Below are 17,454 nucleotides of genomic sequence, written 5' to 3'. Positions count from 1 at the left end.
ACCTCACAACAAATCAACGGCAGAGCAACAAGTTTCTGGATCTTGCCCTCTCCCCATTATACCATGCTGCCTTTTAATTAAGGCTCCAATCTTGCAGATGCAGTCAATAAGCCTCCAAGGGCAGAAGAGTACCCACATATAACCCACTGCAGAATCAGGGCCTAAAATGCATCGTCTCTGTAGACAACATTTTCAAAAACTACTAAAAAAACAAACAACTAAAAAACGAGGTCACTAGAATTTCTGAAATACAAATGTGCACTTAGCTGAATAAAAACCTCAGTAAAGTATCGTTTACTCAAAAAGAAAAGGAGTACTTGTGGCACCTTAGAGACTAAAATTTATTTGAGCATAAGCTTTCGTGAGCTACAGCTCACTTCATCGGATGTATCCGATGAAGTGAGCTGTAGCTCACGAAAGCTTATGCTCAAATAAAATTGTTAGTTTCTAAGGTGCCACAAGTACTCCTTTTCTTTTTGCAAATACAGACTAACACGGCTGCTACTCTGAAGCCTATCATTTACTCAGTAAGTCTAAAACAGAGTTCATATGCCCCGAACAAGGAGCACAGAGAATGCACACTATAACAACAACGAACAGAAAATTTGCTTGGAAAGTTTGGGTAGAAAATAACGTGCTTTGTATTCATTATTCACGTCTACTTCTGGCAAAACACTAACATCATTCAAGCTGGACATGGTAGAGTCAATTAGCCAAAAGTAAGTGGCTTCCATTCCACTAATTACATCTAGAGGCTCTCTAAAAACACAGGTTTAATTTCTATCAGGTTATTTTTCTCTCTAAGTAAAAAAATAAGTAAAATAAATTCCAGATAAATAAAAGATACTGTCAAACCATGCTGATCAATAAAAATCAAGCAATATTTTTTATTTGTTTTTAAAACCCATCAAAGAGCTCATGTGAACTGGGATTTACAGTTTTCAACCTGTCTGGGGGACACATCAGACCACATCCTCAGCCTGTCTAAATTGCCATTGGTCCAACTAAGCTACGTGGATGTACATTAGCTGGGAACCTGGCTCCTTCTGTTTATTTCTGAAAGACAGCTGTACTGAAAGGTTCACACTTAAAGAAGCTAATTCTTTTACACGTTACTAGTATTTGTAGCTCCATTGTATGTTTTGAACTTGTAATGATCAACATGCTACAGGGCCCAAATCTGTAACCATTTATTCATGGGTCTGACCTAAAGCTACCTGAAGTCAATGGAGAGACTGTCATGGACTTCAGCAGGCTTTGCCTCAGGCCCTGTTTGAATCTCTCTGCATATCCATGGGTCCAAATGATTTCAGCTTAGTGACTTGTATGAATTAATGTGTGGGACTAGTCCAACAGACCCCAATCATGAACCCACTCATCTGCACGTCTTGATGCATGTGAGTAGTCCAATGGGGTCTACTCAACAAAGACTATTCACAGATGTCAACTTCTGTATGTGCACAGCTGTTTGCAGGATGGGCCCAAACCTTTTAACAACCTTCTGACACTTAAATTAATTCAATAGGTTAGGATTCAAATAAATTAGAGAGCATAGCGATAACTATGGGCCTGATCCTGTAGTCCTTTCACAGGTAAGGACCACTTTGAAGTCAACTTAGATTTTATTGTTTTGCATAAAACAAACAGGCTCATACCTTACTGTGCATTAATTACTAACAATAAGCCACTGGGCCAGATCCTCAGTGTGTGTATATCAGCATAGCTCCAGTTAACACCAGCTAAGGATCTGGCCAATTACATGTAGCCAAACCAATCTGCCATTGTTGTGTCTTGTTCTCCTGAAGGTGGGCAAAAATCCAAGTAAAACAACCCCCCCCACACTTAATATAGGTTACTGCATGCAAAGTTTAGAAATAATTTGAAAAGAGAAAACTGTAGTAAATCCAGTAACCTACCATCTGTTTGAGATTTACTGAGGAATATTGTGCTGGCCCGTGGGTGATCCGATGGGTTGAACTCCATGTTCAAATCTTGAAAGGGAGAAACAAAATTACAATATGTTAAAAGGTTTATAATCGCCCAATGCAACAAGCAGACTTTAGCCCTTATTTGCACAAATAGGCCCCACTGGAGTGAGTAATACTTGCTTCAGAAAGGGTTGTAGGATTTGGCCTTGGGTGCAATGGTTTCTACTGGACTGAAGTAAGAGAAGCAGCTTTTAGACATTTGTAATACAAAGTCGAGAGTTGTACATTTTTCATTCATTTCCCTTCCACACCCCCAAGACTTCACCAAGTGCTGGAATAGAGCCTTCTGCATGTAATATAGGAGAATTAGGTACTATAAAACCATCATGCAGAACCATGGAGACAGCAGATGGCTTTCCACTGTTACATGTGATTAAAAATAAGCAACTATTGCTGTTTAATTTAAACAAGTTAGCTCTAGAACAGAGCATTTAAAAAGGCTACATTTTTAGAAAATGAACTTTTCCCGGAGGTCCACAGGAAGCGTCACAGAATGGTACATTTCCTGCTGTGGCAACTTCATTTCTAAAAAGAATGCACCAAGATAATCATAAGGATGCTCTCTGGTACCAGGTTACAAATTAAGTCAGTACCAGCCTGCTTCCTCCTTTCACAACATATGTGAACTTCCAGAAAGTATTATTTTCCTTGGCAAGATTAATGCCCTCCCAAACTCACCTGTTCCCAAATCCCTCTCTGCCACCATTTCTTCATAAATCTTACTTCTGGCCAACTACCTGAGCCTGGTATAAACATGGGCACTTCATCTCTAATTCTTTTGCTTTCTCTCTGAGCACGACACCCCCAACCCTGTGTCTTCTCTTCTGCCTTTCTGTTGATCTCTAGAAATCATTTCTTCTTCTTACCCTAGTATAAACATTTGCCTTAGAGCCCATAAAGAGGGTGGCTACCTTTCTGTCAGGCAATATTACCTCCCCCGCCAACAGTTTTTTTCCCCATCTTTGTTCCTCCTAACATATCCCCAGGCCAGCGAAGCAAATCTGAAATCAAGCCCCATTCCTTGTCAAGATGAAAGATTTTTATTTTTTTTTTTTTTTTTAGCATAGTCATTAGGTTCTCCCCACTAGCTGGACCCTCCATTCTCCCTTTTCTATGCATCTCCTTAGCCTCCTTTATTTCCCTCCACTTTCCCTTATACTCACTGTCCTCTTTACCTAATCCTCTTACCTTGTTCTCTTCTCTCTTCCCCTTTCTTATCCCTTTTGGCCAGTCCTCTTTTCTCCATTTCCTTCCAACACATTCTCCCCCAACATCACAACCAGCTCCTCCTCTCTCAATGTTTTCACTATCTCAATTGCATCCCCATGCGTGATCCTCACTCTGCAACCCACAACATAAGCACTGTCCATGGGAATGTTAGTTGGGAACCAGTGTTGGATTCAACTGCTCGGGCCTACCAGTTCTGCCCGCTATGCAACAAGTGACACACACATCAACCTACACAGGGTTCTCACTCTCCATTACAAAGGGTTTTAGTGAGCTGTAGCTCACGAAAGCTTATGCTTAAATAAATTTTAGTCTCTAAGGTGCCACAAGTATTCATTTTCTAATTAGAAAGGGATTAGTTATTGACAAATAGTTCTTTCAGCACGCTTCACAAAGGAATCCAGGCCAAACCGGTCACTACAGCATCTTAGGAAAATCAGATTACTATTCCTAGGAACCACAGTTTGTTGTGGGGCTGACAAAAGATTCTGAGTTGGCCATCTTATTTCTCTGAGAAATTCTGAACAATAGTGCATGATTACAAATAACATTTTTCATGTGGCTTTCCATACCTTACTTAGAAACAGCACTGGAAAAGTAAAAAAAAAAACCACCCAACAGATGACCCGCAATGAGATGTGTGCTAAGATAATTACCCACTAACCTGAACCCAAGATGCATTTCATATTGTAATCATTTCTTTAAAATTGTGTAATATGTCATCCTCTGTACAGTCATAAATAAACCCAATATGGTTTTATTCTATTGTAGAGGTTTTCCTGCAACTTCTGTTTACATCACAGCAATGTAAAATCAGTCAAAGCAATCTCCTTAACACGTAGCTGAACTCTGACATTTAAACATAGCACTTCAGCAGCCAGGTGTTTCCTTTTATTCAAGTCTGAGGCCATAAGATCAGCCCCTTGTCTTTTCAGCAAATATGGATATTTCTGAACAGGTTCAGATACTGTTTTCAGGAAATATAAGAGAGAAAAACCGATGACCACATCTCTAAGTTGATCACTGCTTTAGGCTGTAAATTGTTTAAATACTATTGGCGCATCACTATTGGATGAAGATTTACATCTTGTGAAGAAGTTTTCAGGCTCTTTTTTTTTTCATCTTAAGCATAAATGTATTTTGCTGAGAAAGCTGCGTGGTGACTTGTAACTGCTGGCAATACGATGTTCATACCCCCCTCCCCCCCACACACAGAGGGCGGGGGGGAAGCACTGGCACTAGCTTTTAGGCAAATTAGATTGATGGGGAAATCACAGTGTAAGGCAGGAGGCTGTGCAGCCCAGTCAGGAGGAGTGAGAGACTAGTCCCTATTCAGGGACAGGATAAATGGCTAGAAACCTGAGGAAGCCCCTGGAGTGTACCACAAAGGGGAAAATGCAGGTGCAGCTACATTACCCATTTCCCAATAGGATCAACTGAGGTACAGAGAAATTTTAAGTGACCTGAACAATCTTCAGTAATTGGTGGGAAGGAGAAAAGTGAAAGCAAGCAAGGAAGTCAATTATAAATATCTGTACGAACATGATATCTTTGCTTATAATGTTCCACACTGTACCATAGCATATTTTATAAAGGAAAAAAAAAATCTAAGTGACTAATTGTCATCAATTCATTCTATTACAAAAATTGCTGTAAAAAATGTCACTATAAAAACTTGGAGATGCTGAAAGTTAAAAGATCAGTCTCAACACCTTTATTATGAGATTCTCTCCTCCTCCCCCCACCCAATAGAAACACTGGTCTGTGTTGGATAGTTCTTCCTTCTCCTTTCAAGCTTGCATTTCAAATTCCCTGTGCAATCTTTTATTTCTTTTTAAAATGACAGGACATGGAGAGGTAAACTGTGTTTTTAGACTGCTGCAATTTATAAAGCAACACTGTGTTTTAAAATTTATTATGAAAGGTAATTAAATGGTTTAGATACTAGATATTCAAGTGCTGGAGCTTTTCAAAGACTGTGCCTATGGTAATTTAACATACATTACTGTAAGTCCATAACTGGACTGAGGAAAGATAATTCATTCTGGAGCAGCGATAAGAAAAAAACTGATTTTTCACCAGTGCCATGGTTGGAACAGTGAGCATTCTTAGGAACACAAGAACAAATTAATTGACATGATGGATCAGACCCAAAGTTTATCTAGTCCAGTATCATGTCTCTGACAGTGGCCAGTACCTTTTGACATGTGTTGTGTTGTACTTTAGACAGGAAAGAAACTGGGCAGCATCTCAGCCCGACAAGCTGAGATTCCATCTGCTCCCAGAATAGAATATTTTAGTGGAATATAAATGTGTATGTCAGATGTAGACAATTAAGTTTCCTATATTTTATGGTTCTGGTGATGTCTTCTGTACAAACTTTGGGACTGATTCTTCCCCACTGAGGACAGTAGCAGTTTTGCCATTAATTTCATTGGGATCAAGTCCCCGCGTTTTGACTCATGCGGCACACTGAGATGTTTCCCTAGCTTTCCAATATTTTTTGGCCTCTTACTACAATTTAAATGTTGCTTTTTTCACCTCTTTAGTTTCCCATGCATTTTTATTCCATTACAGAAGACAACATTTTGGTACCATTTCAGAGGATTATCAGGTCTATATAACTACATAAACTAAGGGTCTGATTCTGCCAACGCAAGCATAACTTTACTCACATGCACAAACTCTAGTGAGCTTACTGGGACTCCATGACACAGAAGGCCTGCCCCTTCCTTGTAATCAACTCTCATCTCAGGCCCGACCAACTCATTACACATAACACATCTTACAGGATGTTTATCAGTAAGGAATGACATGTAAAGTATCCACAGACAGCTTGTGACTTAATCAGGACTCAATCATTGCGAGATGTACGTATGGTGTAGCCCTATCTATAGATTATGTAAATTATATTGATTGCTTAAGAATTCCCAGTTATCACTGAGGGTTTCCAGGTTCCTGTCCCAAGATCAGGCCCAGTATTATTCAAATTATTACATAGTTGGGAACCCCCATCTGCACAGTTGCAACACTCACAGTATAGGAACTCCTTTATATTTATTAATAGTTTATTAATACATTTAGCACAGTCACAAGCACTCAAACTCAGTAAGGTAGACAGAGATACTACAGAATGTACATCTGCACAGCCATATACTCACACCATCCCCTTGCAGAACAACCTGAAAAGTTAGCTATCATCTTCTTCATCACTGTCGCCTTCCCCCTCATCACCAGTGGCCATCATGTGGCACATCCCAAGGACTAAATCCCTCTCTCCTACTGCCCCTGGGCTGGAATATAACTTTTCATATCTTATGCTGACACCACTACGCTTAATGCATATTCAGTAAGGGTATTTCCTCTCTTCCTTATTTGTATTTCCCCAATTTACTAATGTTGAGGTGCCCTTCTCTTCTGGTGAGTTTATCAATCACCACAACTTCTTATCATATATGTCAATTCGTTGCCATGGCAGTCTTATAGTTGGATGTTCTTTTCAAAAGTTTCCAAAATCTGGAGTTAGCTCATGTTTCTGTGCTTGGCTGATGTCATTATGGACAAAATTCCCCCTTACACTCTATTTCCAGTTCCCCAAAACTTAGGGGTTACCATTGGGCTGTTTATCTGTGCCAAAGTCCATAGGTCTCAAGCCTTATGCTAACTGCTGAAGTCAATGTCTTACAGGATATAGGCCTGTAGGTTCCTTGCATTACTGCTGAGTATAATAAAGGCATAATTTAATAAAGGCAAGCTAGCCCTAGGGGCTACAATAGGTAATACAGAAAGAACAACGTAACTGTTCTGAAAATATGCTTTATGGTCTTGCAGTAAAAAAGTTAGTGGATAATGTCTCAGGGATGGCTCATTCAAGCAGGAAGGAACCGTCACACCTCCCTAGTTAGCCGATAATGTTGTGCAAAGCATAACTGTCAAGCCTTGCTTCATTCCAAAACCAATGGACAACTGCAAACAATCAAAATCACTTGGAGGTTAAAAAAAAGGAACATTTCCTCAGACAGGGAATCGCTCAGTCTATTAATAGAGACAAAAGACTGTTTCAGTATAACACCGAGCGGGGAGAGGCTCTGAATCCATTCACTGAGAAAACGTCTCGGAGCAGGGGTGTTTTCATGAAAGCTCCTGTAAAAGTTCCTGTAAAGCCAGCCAACTCTGCAAGAGACTGAACTCTGGGAGGAAAAAATACTTTATTAGTTAAGAAAGGCAACTCTTAGTAAGAGTAGATCCTAGTTTAAGTTTTGTTATTTTGTTTTGTATTATAACCATTTGTTTTCATCACATTCTCTAGTTTCTAGTTGAATTTCTATTCTTTCTTAAATAAACCTTCTTTTGTTTTATTATAAGTACTCACAAGTGTGATATGTTATACAGGAGCATGGGGTTTAAGGTGAAACTGGTAATGGGAGGTAAGTGCTCCACTGGGGGCAAAGGATCTGGGATTTCTGAATCAAGGGAACACTTCAAGGGAGTTGGAGACTGAGGCACAACTCTTGCTAACCTGCAAGACGAAGACAGGGCTGGCATAGCCTGGAGAAGAGCGCCTGACTGGCTGGCATTAGGGAACTGACCCAGTTACCACAAGCAAGACTCCCTCACACTGGAGGTAGGCGGTAACAAGATGACTCACAGCCCTGCATAGCCGGAGAATGGTCACAGACTCATCTCATAAGTAAACTAAACGTGTGCCTACATGTTTGTAGGATTTGGGCCCAAAGTCTTTTTTACCCCAAACAATTTCTTCCTCAAGCACCTCCACAACGGTCAATAATCCACCTCCCACTGTGGTATCTGAACACCACCACAATTACAAAAATATGCAATCAGACCAAAGACTGTATTTTTCCCTGGCATAGCATTGTGCCAAGAAAACATGACGTATTTCTTGACTGATTTGCTGTCTTAAAAGAAGATTTTTGTGGGAATGCTACTGAGAAAAGGAGAGGCAAGTCTTAGCTGAGCTCTCTGTGGGAAGTTGGAACATACACAGCCATTCCAAAATCTGAAAGGTGACTACAGGAAGGTCATATATGCTTGGCCCCTACAATGGTCAGAACCGAAGTCCCTAAGGGTATGTCTACACTGCAGCTGGCCGCATGCTTCTCAGTTCGGGTAAACCAGGGGACTCAAACTGGGGTCAGGACCCCTCAGGAGGTTGCGAGGTTATTACATGGTGGGGTTGCAAGCTGTCAGCCTCCACCCAGAATCCCGTTTTGCCTCCAGCATTTATAATGGTGTTAAATATATTAAAAAGCGTTTTTAATTTATAAGGGGAGGAGTCGCACTCAGAGGCTTTCTATGTGAAAGGGGTCAACGGTACAAAAGTTTAAGAACCACAGAGGTAGACCGACGTGGGCTAGCTCTGCTAGAGCTAACCTGCTAAAAATAGCAGAGTCGACACGGCAGCATGGGCAGTGGCACGAGCATAAAGCTGCCCAATAGCCTGGGTCTGAACTCGTGTAGCTAGCCCATACCACAACCTGTGCCACAAACACCCATGCTGCTGTTCTTAGCACACCAGCTCGAGTAGAGCTAGTGCATGTCTGTCTGCCTGGGCTGGAAAGCACACTCCCAGGTGCAGTGTAAACATACCATAAGGATTATAGCTGTTAAGGTCTTTTCTGATCACAGAGGAGTAGTTTGTGAAACAATTCCATTTTAGGCCATTTAAAGCCTGGACTGGGAGTTTAAATCCAAGACATGATGATCAAAACATCATCAACTCTCAGGTATAGCAACAAAGAAACAAGTTTAGTTTGAAGTAGAAAACAATCTCAGCAAACCCAAAAAGCTTATGACACATTAATAAACTTTCTATACTTGCATCTGACTCTGCCTCGTTCTTTACTTCAGAAAGACCTAAGTTCTAAAGATCTAATGGTCAGAAAGCATTGGGCAAAACAAAACAAGAAAAAAGGAGAGGCACAATTTTAAAGACCATCACAAAACCTTAAACTCATTAGCATATACAGATAGAACACTAGCTCCACAAGAGGATGAAGGACAAATATCCTAGCAACTAGCTTCTTCTGAGAAACACAGAGCTTTCACTGTGTTGCTATAGGAAAATCAACACTTTGTTACCTGATTTCAAAAACTCTATATATGGGTGTTGGAACAGATAGCAGTGTTAACATCGTATTTAATTTTAGGAAGATAAGACCTTGTTTCTTATTGTTCAGCAAATAAAATTTGCTATGTTCCCACTCCCTTAACAACGCTGTGACAATAAAAAAAACAACATTACTGAACATGACCTATAGAAACACGTTTTATATTTGAACAGCTATAAAACACGATGAAATTACTTACCTCCCTCTTGAAACAATGTTCTGCTCGTTATTTCATGTTTAATCATAAGTTAGTAAAGGATAATATTTATCACTTGTATCGTATCCATAGACCTCATTTTACAAACCGAACAACTGAGGCTTGGAAATGGTACGGTCACACACTAAGGGTAAATCTACCCCACGAGTTGGGTGTGATTACCTACAGATTCGCAGTAGCTCAATGAGAGCTAGCATAGTTATAAAAAATAGCGTAGCCATAGTAGCACAGGCAGCGGCAGAACAGCTGAGCAGTGCCAAGTACTCAGCACACATCTGCACCCAGCACACCTCAGCCATGCCTCCACTGTGGCTGCTGGTGCCCATGCCACCATGGCTACATTGCTATTTAGTCTTGTGCTCGCACTCATCAAGCCAGCATGCGTGCGCACGAGCAGGGGAATCACACTCCTAGCTCACAGTGTAGATATAGCCTAAGTCGATTAGTGTTTGGTTTTTTTAATGAATTTTTACAGTTATTTATGGACCAGGGTTAGAGCAATGGTTCTCAAACTTTTGTACCGGTGACCCCTTTCACATAGCAAGCCTCTGAGTGCAATCCCCCTTATAAATTAAAAACACTTGCTTATATATTTAACACCATTATAAATGCTGGAGGCAAAGCAGAGTTTGGGGTGGAGACTGACAGCTCATGACCCCCATGTAATAACCTCTCGACCCCCGAGGGACCCCAACCCCCAGTTTGAGAACCTTTGGGTTAGAGAAAGGTCTGACCGAGAGCAGGGTGGAAAGCCAAAACACACAAGTTCTAATCCCAGATCTGCTACAGATCCTCTCCGACACCTTAGGCAACTCTGTTCATCTCTCTGCCTCAATTTCCACATCTGTAATCTGATATTACTTGTATACCCATCTCCCAGGGATAATGAGGCATAGTACTTAGAAGATAAAAAGTATTGCATAAGTGCTATGTATTATTGTTAGTTTTCACTGAAGTATGTCAAAATGGAAGACAAAAATGTACATCAATTAATATTCACACAGAAATTCAGTGCTGAGCACACAACAGCAGGAATGCCCAAAGAATAAAACTACATACCTCATGCAAACATAGGCATGAATTCAGTGCACACTGAAGTCAGCGGAAAGACTCCCACTGACTTCAATGAGCATTGATAGTGCCTTCCTCTTATGCTGCCACACATAAGGGAATAAGGAGGCATAAGACCTTCTTCTATCCCTTACCCCACACCCCCTCTACTCTGTGCAGTCAACCTGCTTGCTTCTCTGGGTGCATGTGTGAAGCTGGCTCAGAAGTGGTGCTATTTCTCCTGCATGATGGTGAGCAGAGAGGAGTAAGTAGTGGCTGGATTCTTGGTTCCACTTCCCAACATGCCAGCCAGAGCAAGTGAGCTGATACAGGCAAAGTTGCAGACTGGAGGTGAAAGTAATCTGCTACTGGTGAAGAGCCATAGGTTGCTTGTCCCCTGGATCAAGGGGGAAATCAAGTAGGAATTGAGAGTCTCCTTACATTGATCTAGACATAATCTCAACTTGGTCCTTAATGCCTGAGATATATCTGTTGTTTTTCTATCTTGCCTTCTTCACTCTGGTGCGCTGCTTATGTTAGTTTAATACTGGTTAGCCATTTAAGGGAATATTCTCATGATGGCAGAAACATAATTCCCATAAAGGTCAAAGAGCGTTAAATGGTACACCAAGTGATGATCTCCCTAATCAGTCTCCTGCCATCAAAAGAAACAGAAACCCAAATATTTTTTTAAAATGAAATTATAGGGAAAAAACAAAACCCACTCCTAGTTCTTGTAGATCTCCTTCTTGTATTGTGTTATAAAATCTCTATAATTTATGCAAAGAAGTCAATGCAGAGATACAATCTGCCTATTGAAAAATGAATGACTCACTCTACTATGCAGCATTTCTAACTGGAATCTTTCAAAATACCATTTTTGGAGTTGATTTCTAAAATTATGCAATAGCTTATCGAGCTCTGGGAATTAACCCCATCTGTTCAGAAGTTTCCCCAACTTTCAAAAACCCAAATAATCAGGTCAAATCATATGTCAGGGCCTAGAACATGTAATAGCAGCAATTTATAGGTATAGCCATTTCCTAGATTACAATATAAAGGATGGCAATTCAAAAAAACAAGTTTCAGCCAACATTGCACATATATGGAACCAATTACCTAGGCATTTAAGGCCACAATCCAGCAAAACACTCAAGCAAATGAGGAATACTCCCTTTGGAGCCAATGGGACTATTCACATGCTTAAAGTTTAGTACACATTTAAGTGATTTGCTAGATCAGGGTCTTAGTGCTGAACAAAGCAAGGAATAAGCCAAAGAAACTAGTGCAACTCGTGTTTTATCTCTACATTCCTCCACGCGACAGGAGAGTACAAATATGTATGTTCAACTTTATTTTTAAAATGTATTAAGTAGGAACTATTCCCGGAGAAAAAAGAAAAAGGAGAAGGTGCATCTTAAACTTCATTTCAGACCTAGCCAGGCTTGGACTTAGTATGGCTCTTCCTACATGAGAAATAGGGTCCTGCTATTGAGAAGACTCTGGCTCCCACACTTGAGGGTCTAAACCGAGGTCTCTGCAGCAGCATTGTCCCCATGGAGCATGTGTGTCTTGGAGGGTTGCAGAAGGTAAGGTGACCTCTGAGGGAGCCAGGCTGCAGTCATTCAAGGAGACCGTAGATTGGAATCAGGTGCAGGAATTCCCTTCTGGAGTGAACGGACAGCCAGCAGAATTGATCTTTATGGAATATAAAGCAGGGTGCCGAGGATTGTAAGTCTTCTGCTTTCTTGTGGAAGCTGTGTTTAGGCCATGTTAAGTGAGGTGCAGTCACCTAACTTGAAGGAGGCAAAAGCATGGATCACCATGGTTAGGTTCTCATCTGAGAGAGAATGACGCAAGTTTGTTAGTGAAAGAGGAGGAGAAATTCCTGGTCACTATGACAATGGCATGTCCAGGAGCAGTGATGAGTCCAGTTTGACCACAAGGTTTCAAGCCACTGTGGCAATCTGCAGTCCAGTACCACTGATCATAATTGAGGTTAAGGTTTTCCCCTCCTTGGACTTTCATTCTGTCTTTTCTAGGTTTAAACTTGAGAAAACTGCACATATCTATTTACTGCTCTGTTCCACACACTGGGGCACCTTGGTGATGGTGGAAATTACAGTAAAAGCTTTTTATCCTACATGTTGGGGGAAGAGAAGGAGCGAAATTCCACTTAAGAGGGAGGAAGAGTTTGGGTGCGGGAGGGGGTGTGGGGTTGGGGTGGTATGGGCCCTGGGAGGGAGTTTGGGTGCAGAAGGGGGCTCAGAGCAGGAGGTTGGGGAGCAGGTGCCAGATCTGGGGGGGACACTCACTTCCAGTGCCTCCCCTCAATTGGCCACCTGTCCCTGCTGCTCCTACATGGAGGTGCAGCAGGTGGCAGTGCACTGCCTCTGCCTTGCCCCAAGCACTGGCTCCGCAGCTCCCACAAGCCGTGAACCGCAGCCAATGCGAGCTGCAGGGGTGGCACCTGTGGATGTGGAAACAGGAGGTCTTTTTCCATCTAATTTCTCTGAATCTATGATCAGTTCTCACTGGAATATCCCAGTACTTAACGCAAAAGCTTTTCACTTTTAATTAAAAAGAAAAGGGTGCCACAAGTAATCCTTTTTTTTTTGCGGATACAGACTAACACGGCTGCTACTCTGAAACCTGTCACTTTTAATTGTAAATGATGATACAGTTTATAAATGATTCCATCAGAAAAGAGTAATTTAATTCTTCTCTCTGAGAAAAGAGAAAGAAATGATTTCTCCATAATGAGTGAAAAATCAGCATGATCCTAGAGGCCAACCATTCTGTGCTATGGGAACAGAAGACTCCCCTGGCAGCTTTCCATTAATTCAAGAGCACCCCTCTTTCTCAAACTCCCACATGACAGAGAAAATGCTTGTGTAAAAATGCTAAAAAGTGCCTAATACATAATTAAGGCTATGATTTTGTCATGGATATTTTTAGTAAAAGTCATGGACAGGTCATGGGCAAGAAACAAAAAAAACCAACCAACCAACCAACCAAAAAAAAAAAATCACAGAAGCCGTGACTTGTCCCTGAATTTTACTAAAATCATTCCTGACCAAATGGGGAGGGAAGAGGGTCCAGTACCCTGCCCCTCCCCCGCCTGCAGAAGCTGGGAGCTGAGGGGTCCCCACTGCCCTGCAGAGATGGAGCGGGGCGGGGGAGGGGTGGGAAGGGACTCAATGTCCTGCCTACTATGCATATCATACTCTTGAATAAAAATATAGATGTCAGTTTTTTTAAGTCTTTAACCCTATTTAATGTACAATAATTAAGGAAAAATGTGAACTAGTGAAGAACAAGAGCCTTGAGCTATCTGTTCCACATTTGCTAAAGAAAGCTACATCCCCAGCTGAGGTGTTTAAAGGTGAATTACTAAGGTTTTGCTAAAAATTGAAAAACTTGTACTTACAACAAAATCCCAAAAGCCGGGGGGGGAGGGGGAGAGTATTTCTTGTTTGAAAATGTAATTAATACTGTATTTTAAGTTAGCCTGAAATGATAATTATTTCATACAGCCCCTAAGGATCTGAGTTGAAGGCCTGCAGTTGAAACAAATTACATCTTAAATATCATGAATACAAGTTTGAAAAAGTCGATCGTTCAAAAGCTTTATTCTAACTCCATCATTCCTCCCCAGTTTCTTACTATCCTGTGAGATCCCCCCTTCAATGCAGCTGCAGGGCTATGGGCAAGATCCAGTGGCTTGAAGTTGAAACAAGACAGATTCAGACTAGAAACAAGATGAAAATCTTTAAATGGTGAGGGTAATTAATCATTGGAACAACTTACCAAAGGTTGTGGTGGAGTCTCCATGTGTGGCAATTTTTAAATCAAGACTGCAAGTTTTTCTAAAAAATATGCTTGGGTTCCAATAGGAATTAATTCAAGGAAGTCCATGGCCTGTGTCACACAACAGGCCAGACTAGATAATCCCAGGTTTCAGAGTAGCAGCCGTGTTAGTCTGTATTCGCAAAAAGAAAAGGAGTACTTGTGGCACCTTAGAGACTAAAATTTATTTGAGCATAAGCTTTCGTGAGCTACAGCTCACTTCATCGGATGCATTTACATGCATTTATAAATGCATCCGATGAAGTGAGCTGTAGCTCATGAAAGCTTATGCTCAAATAAATTTGTTAGTCTCTAAGGTGCCACAAGTACTCCTTTTCTTTTTAGATAATCCCAGTGACTCCTACTGGCCTTGTAATCTATGAATCTTGCAACTGAATTTGGATGGGTGAACTGCATGGAGGCAGATTCCAGATAGGAATTTAATGGTCTTTCCACCCCTTAAACTATTTTTCTTTTAACAGGATTGCATCAGTTGTGTATATACGGTATAAAACATTTGTATGTCACTGCATTTACAAGGTTCTTTACAGAACAGGTTTCCTAACTTGTAGAGTTTATAATTTAAAGGCAACAACAGAAAATAGCTCAGAAGAGGGAGGGACTTGAAGTGATGAGAAGGAAGGATAAAAAGAAGGTGTGATTTTATCAAGAGGTGTATTTTAAGGAAAGACGTGAATTACACAAAGCACAGTGCCCTCATTTAAAATAAATAGTCATCTAAAGACACAAAATAAACTTGCAGTTACAATCATATCCTGACAGACTTAAATGATACACCAAATTATTTCACCTGCCATGTCAATGTTTTAATACTTAAATGCCAGATATCAAAGAGGTTTTAAAACTACAGACTCCATGAACAATGCTGGCTGTAATCCTAGCCAACAATGCTACACATTTAACCTACAAAAGGCAGCAGCTGGCAGGCTATTGTTTCGTGTCTTGTAATTGGGTAAATTACACAAAAGCAATTATCCAAGCCAAAGTTCCATCTATTTACTCGTGAACAGAAATTTTGGGTTAACCTGGAGATAAAAGAGATCAAGTTTGTCTGAAAGGCTTAAATCCATACCAGAAAATCAGATTCATCATGCAATCATCTACCTGACATTTAAACACTTCAGTGCTAGATGGTAGTATTAACGCCAGCTCCGCATTGTGGGCAGTTCCCAGCTCCACCAGACTATGGTGATTGTAAGGAGGCATCTCAGAGCTCCCTGGTTTTGCAGCAATGGGGAACGCAATGCTCCCAGGGATGCACTGTGCTCTGCAGACCAGCACACAAGAGGTTGGCACGATATAGCTCCACCTACTCCTCAACTCTTCTCAGCATGTTCACACTGAGTGAAGCTTGCAGTGAAATTTTGCCACAACCTGTTCTCAGTGTTTTTGTGGAAAATGGTCAATAAAAAACATTCAACTTCTGATAGGCCAGGTAGTCATATTCTGACAGTAGAGCCTGGTGATTAGCTATCCTGAACAGTAATGTTGCTGACTAGTAACTCTTTCGACCAAAAAGATCCAGACCTTTCTCTTATTACAGGGGGTGGCTTTTTGGGTATGTTGCCTGAAGCTTTCATTGACTGTGTCCACAATCAGAGATTTCGGTGCTGGGTGAGAATAAAAACTCAGAATCCCTGGCCCAGACACAGTATTTATCATCAGTCTGCTTGCATGTTGGAGGGAGTGTCGCTGGAGTTTGCCAGATGGTTGTGACTGGCTCATGGAGGGCTTCATTAATTGGAAGTGATACCCATGCTTAGATAAAGGTGCGCAATATGTACAGGTGCTTGTGATGGGAATCCGGGACTTCTCTCAGAGTTATTTGCATGGTGTCATTGAGCCACTTCAACAGGTCCTGGAATTGCCTAAAGTCATGACCTAACGATGACTGTGGCGGAATTACGGTCTCGTCAGGTGGCAACAAAGATGTTTGTAAGGGAGGGTAACCTCCTTCTCCACCCTTGCCTCTTGCTCCTCAAAGGTCTCCTTGGGCTCAGAGTGCAGAGAAGGGATGGATGGTACTGGTGAACAAGGTCTTCTGTGTTCCCTGTGGGACTGAGCTGAACTGTACCAACAGAATTTTGTACAGGCATTGATGATGTTGCAGAAGCTGTTCTGTGAGGTGCTGACATCAGTACCAAAGGGGTCGAGGATTCCATTGAAGTCGTTCTCTTGGCTATCCTACTCTTTGGAACTAAGCCCTTTACCACTGAGGTAGTTTAAGTCTTAGCAAGCTTCACTGTACCCTAAGTGCTCAGAGCCTCACCGGCAATCCTCTCAGGGCACGAGGTCTCCAGTGACCAGATGGTTGATGAGGAACTCTCAATTGTGCTCCTCTTATCCCCCTCCTTAGACTTTGAATGGGAAGCTCTCAGTTGGCACAGTTATTGGTAACTCATTCATGGAGAGTGTTGGAGACCAGGGTTTCAACGAAATTCAACCACAGATTACTGGTTCTGTGGATGAAGGGAAAGCAGTGGATGTATTGTTTCTTGACTTTAGCAAAGCTTTTGACACGGTCTCCCACAGCATTCTTGTCAGCAAGTTAAGGAAGTATGGGCTGGATGAATGCACTATAAGGTGGGTAGAAAGCTGGCTAGATTGTCGGGCTCAACGGGTAGTGATCAATGGCTCCATGTCTAGTTGGCAGCCGGTGTCAAGTGGAGTGCCCCAGGGGTCGGTCCTGGGGCCCGTTTTGTTCAATATCTTCATAAATGATCTGGAGGATGGTGTGGATTGCACTCTCAGCAAATTTGCGGATGATACTAAACTGGGAGGAGTGGTAGATACGCTGGAGGGGAGGGATAGGATACAGAAGGACCTAGACAAATTGGAAGATTGGGCCAAAAGAAATCTAATGAGGTTCAATAAGGATAAGTGCAGGGTCCTGCACTTAGGATGGAAGAATCCAATGCACCGCTACAGACTAGGGACCGAATGGCTCGGCAGCAGTTCTGCGGAAAAGGAC

The 17,454-nt window shown here is 41.6% G+C and overlaps 1 protein-coding gene across 9 annotated transcripts in view; it reads right to left on the bottom strand.

The window, feature by feature from the left end:
• The window catches only part of CCNY (cyclin Y), a 240,744-nt gene that overhangs the window by 84,887 nt on the left and 138,403 nt on the right, over window positions 1-17,454 (bottom strand). For 8 of the 9 annotated variants that reach the window (XR_006279466.1, XR_006279467.1, XM_038388714.2 and 5 more), the window contains one exon: window positions 1,917-1,991. Coding sequence is in view for 7 of the 9 variants with exons in the window: in XM_038388714.2 (XP_038244642.1) it covers window positions 1,917-1,991 (75 nt within the window). In the remaining 2 variants the exon portion in view is untranslated. Of the gene's footprint in view, window positions 1-1,916; window positions 1,992-17,454 lie in introns of those variants that run through there. The other variant, XM_038388723.2, reaches the window with a different exon arrangement.

This window comes from Dermochelys coriacea, chromosome 2 (genome assembly GCF_009764565.3).
Source record: "Dermochelys coriacea isolate rDerCor1 chromosome 2, rDerCor1.pri.v4, whole genome shotgun sequence".
In the NCBI taxonomy this organism is placed as follows: domain Eukaryota; kingdom Metazoa; phylum Chordata; order Testudines; family Dermochelyidae; genus Dermochelys; species Dermochelys coriacea.
The sequence above is the reverse complement of the archived record's forward strand: the minus strand, read 5'-3'. Positions and strand labels throughout refer to the sequence as shown.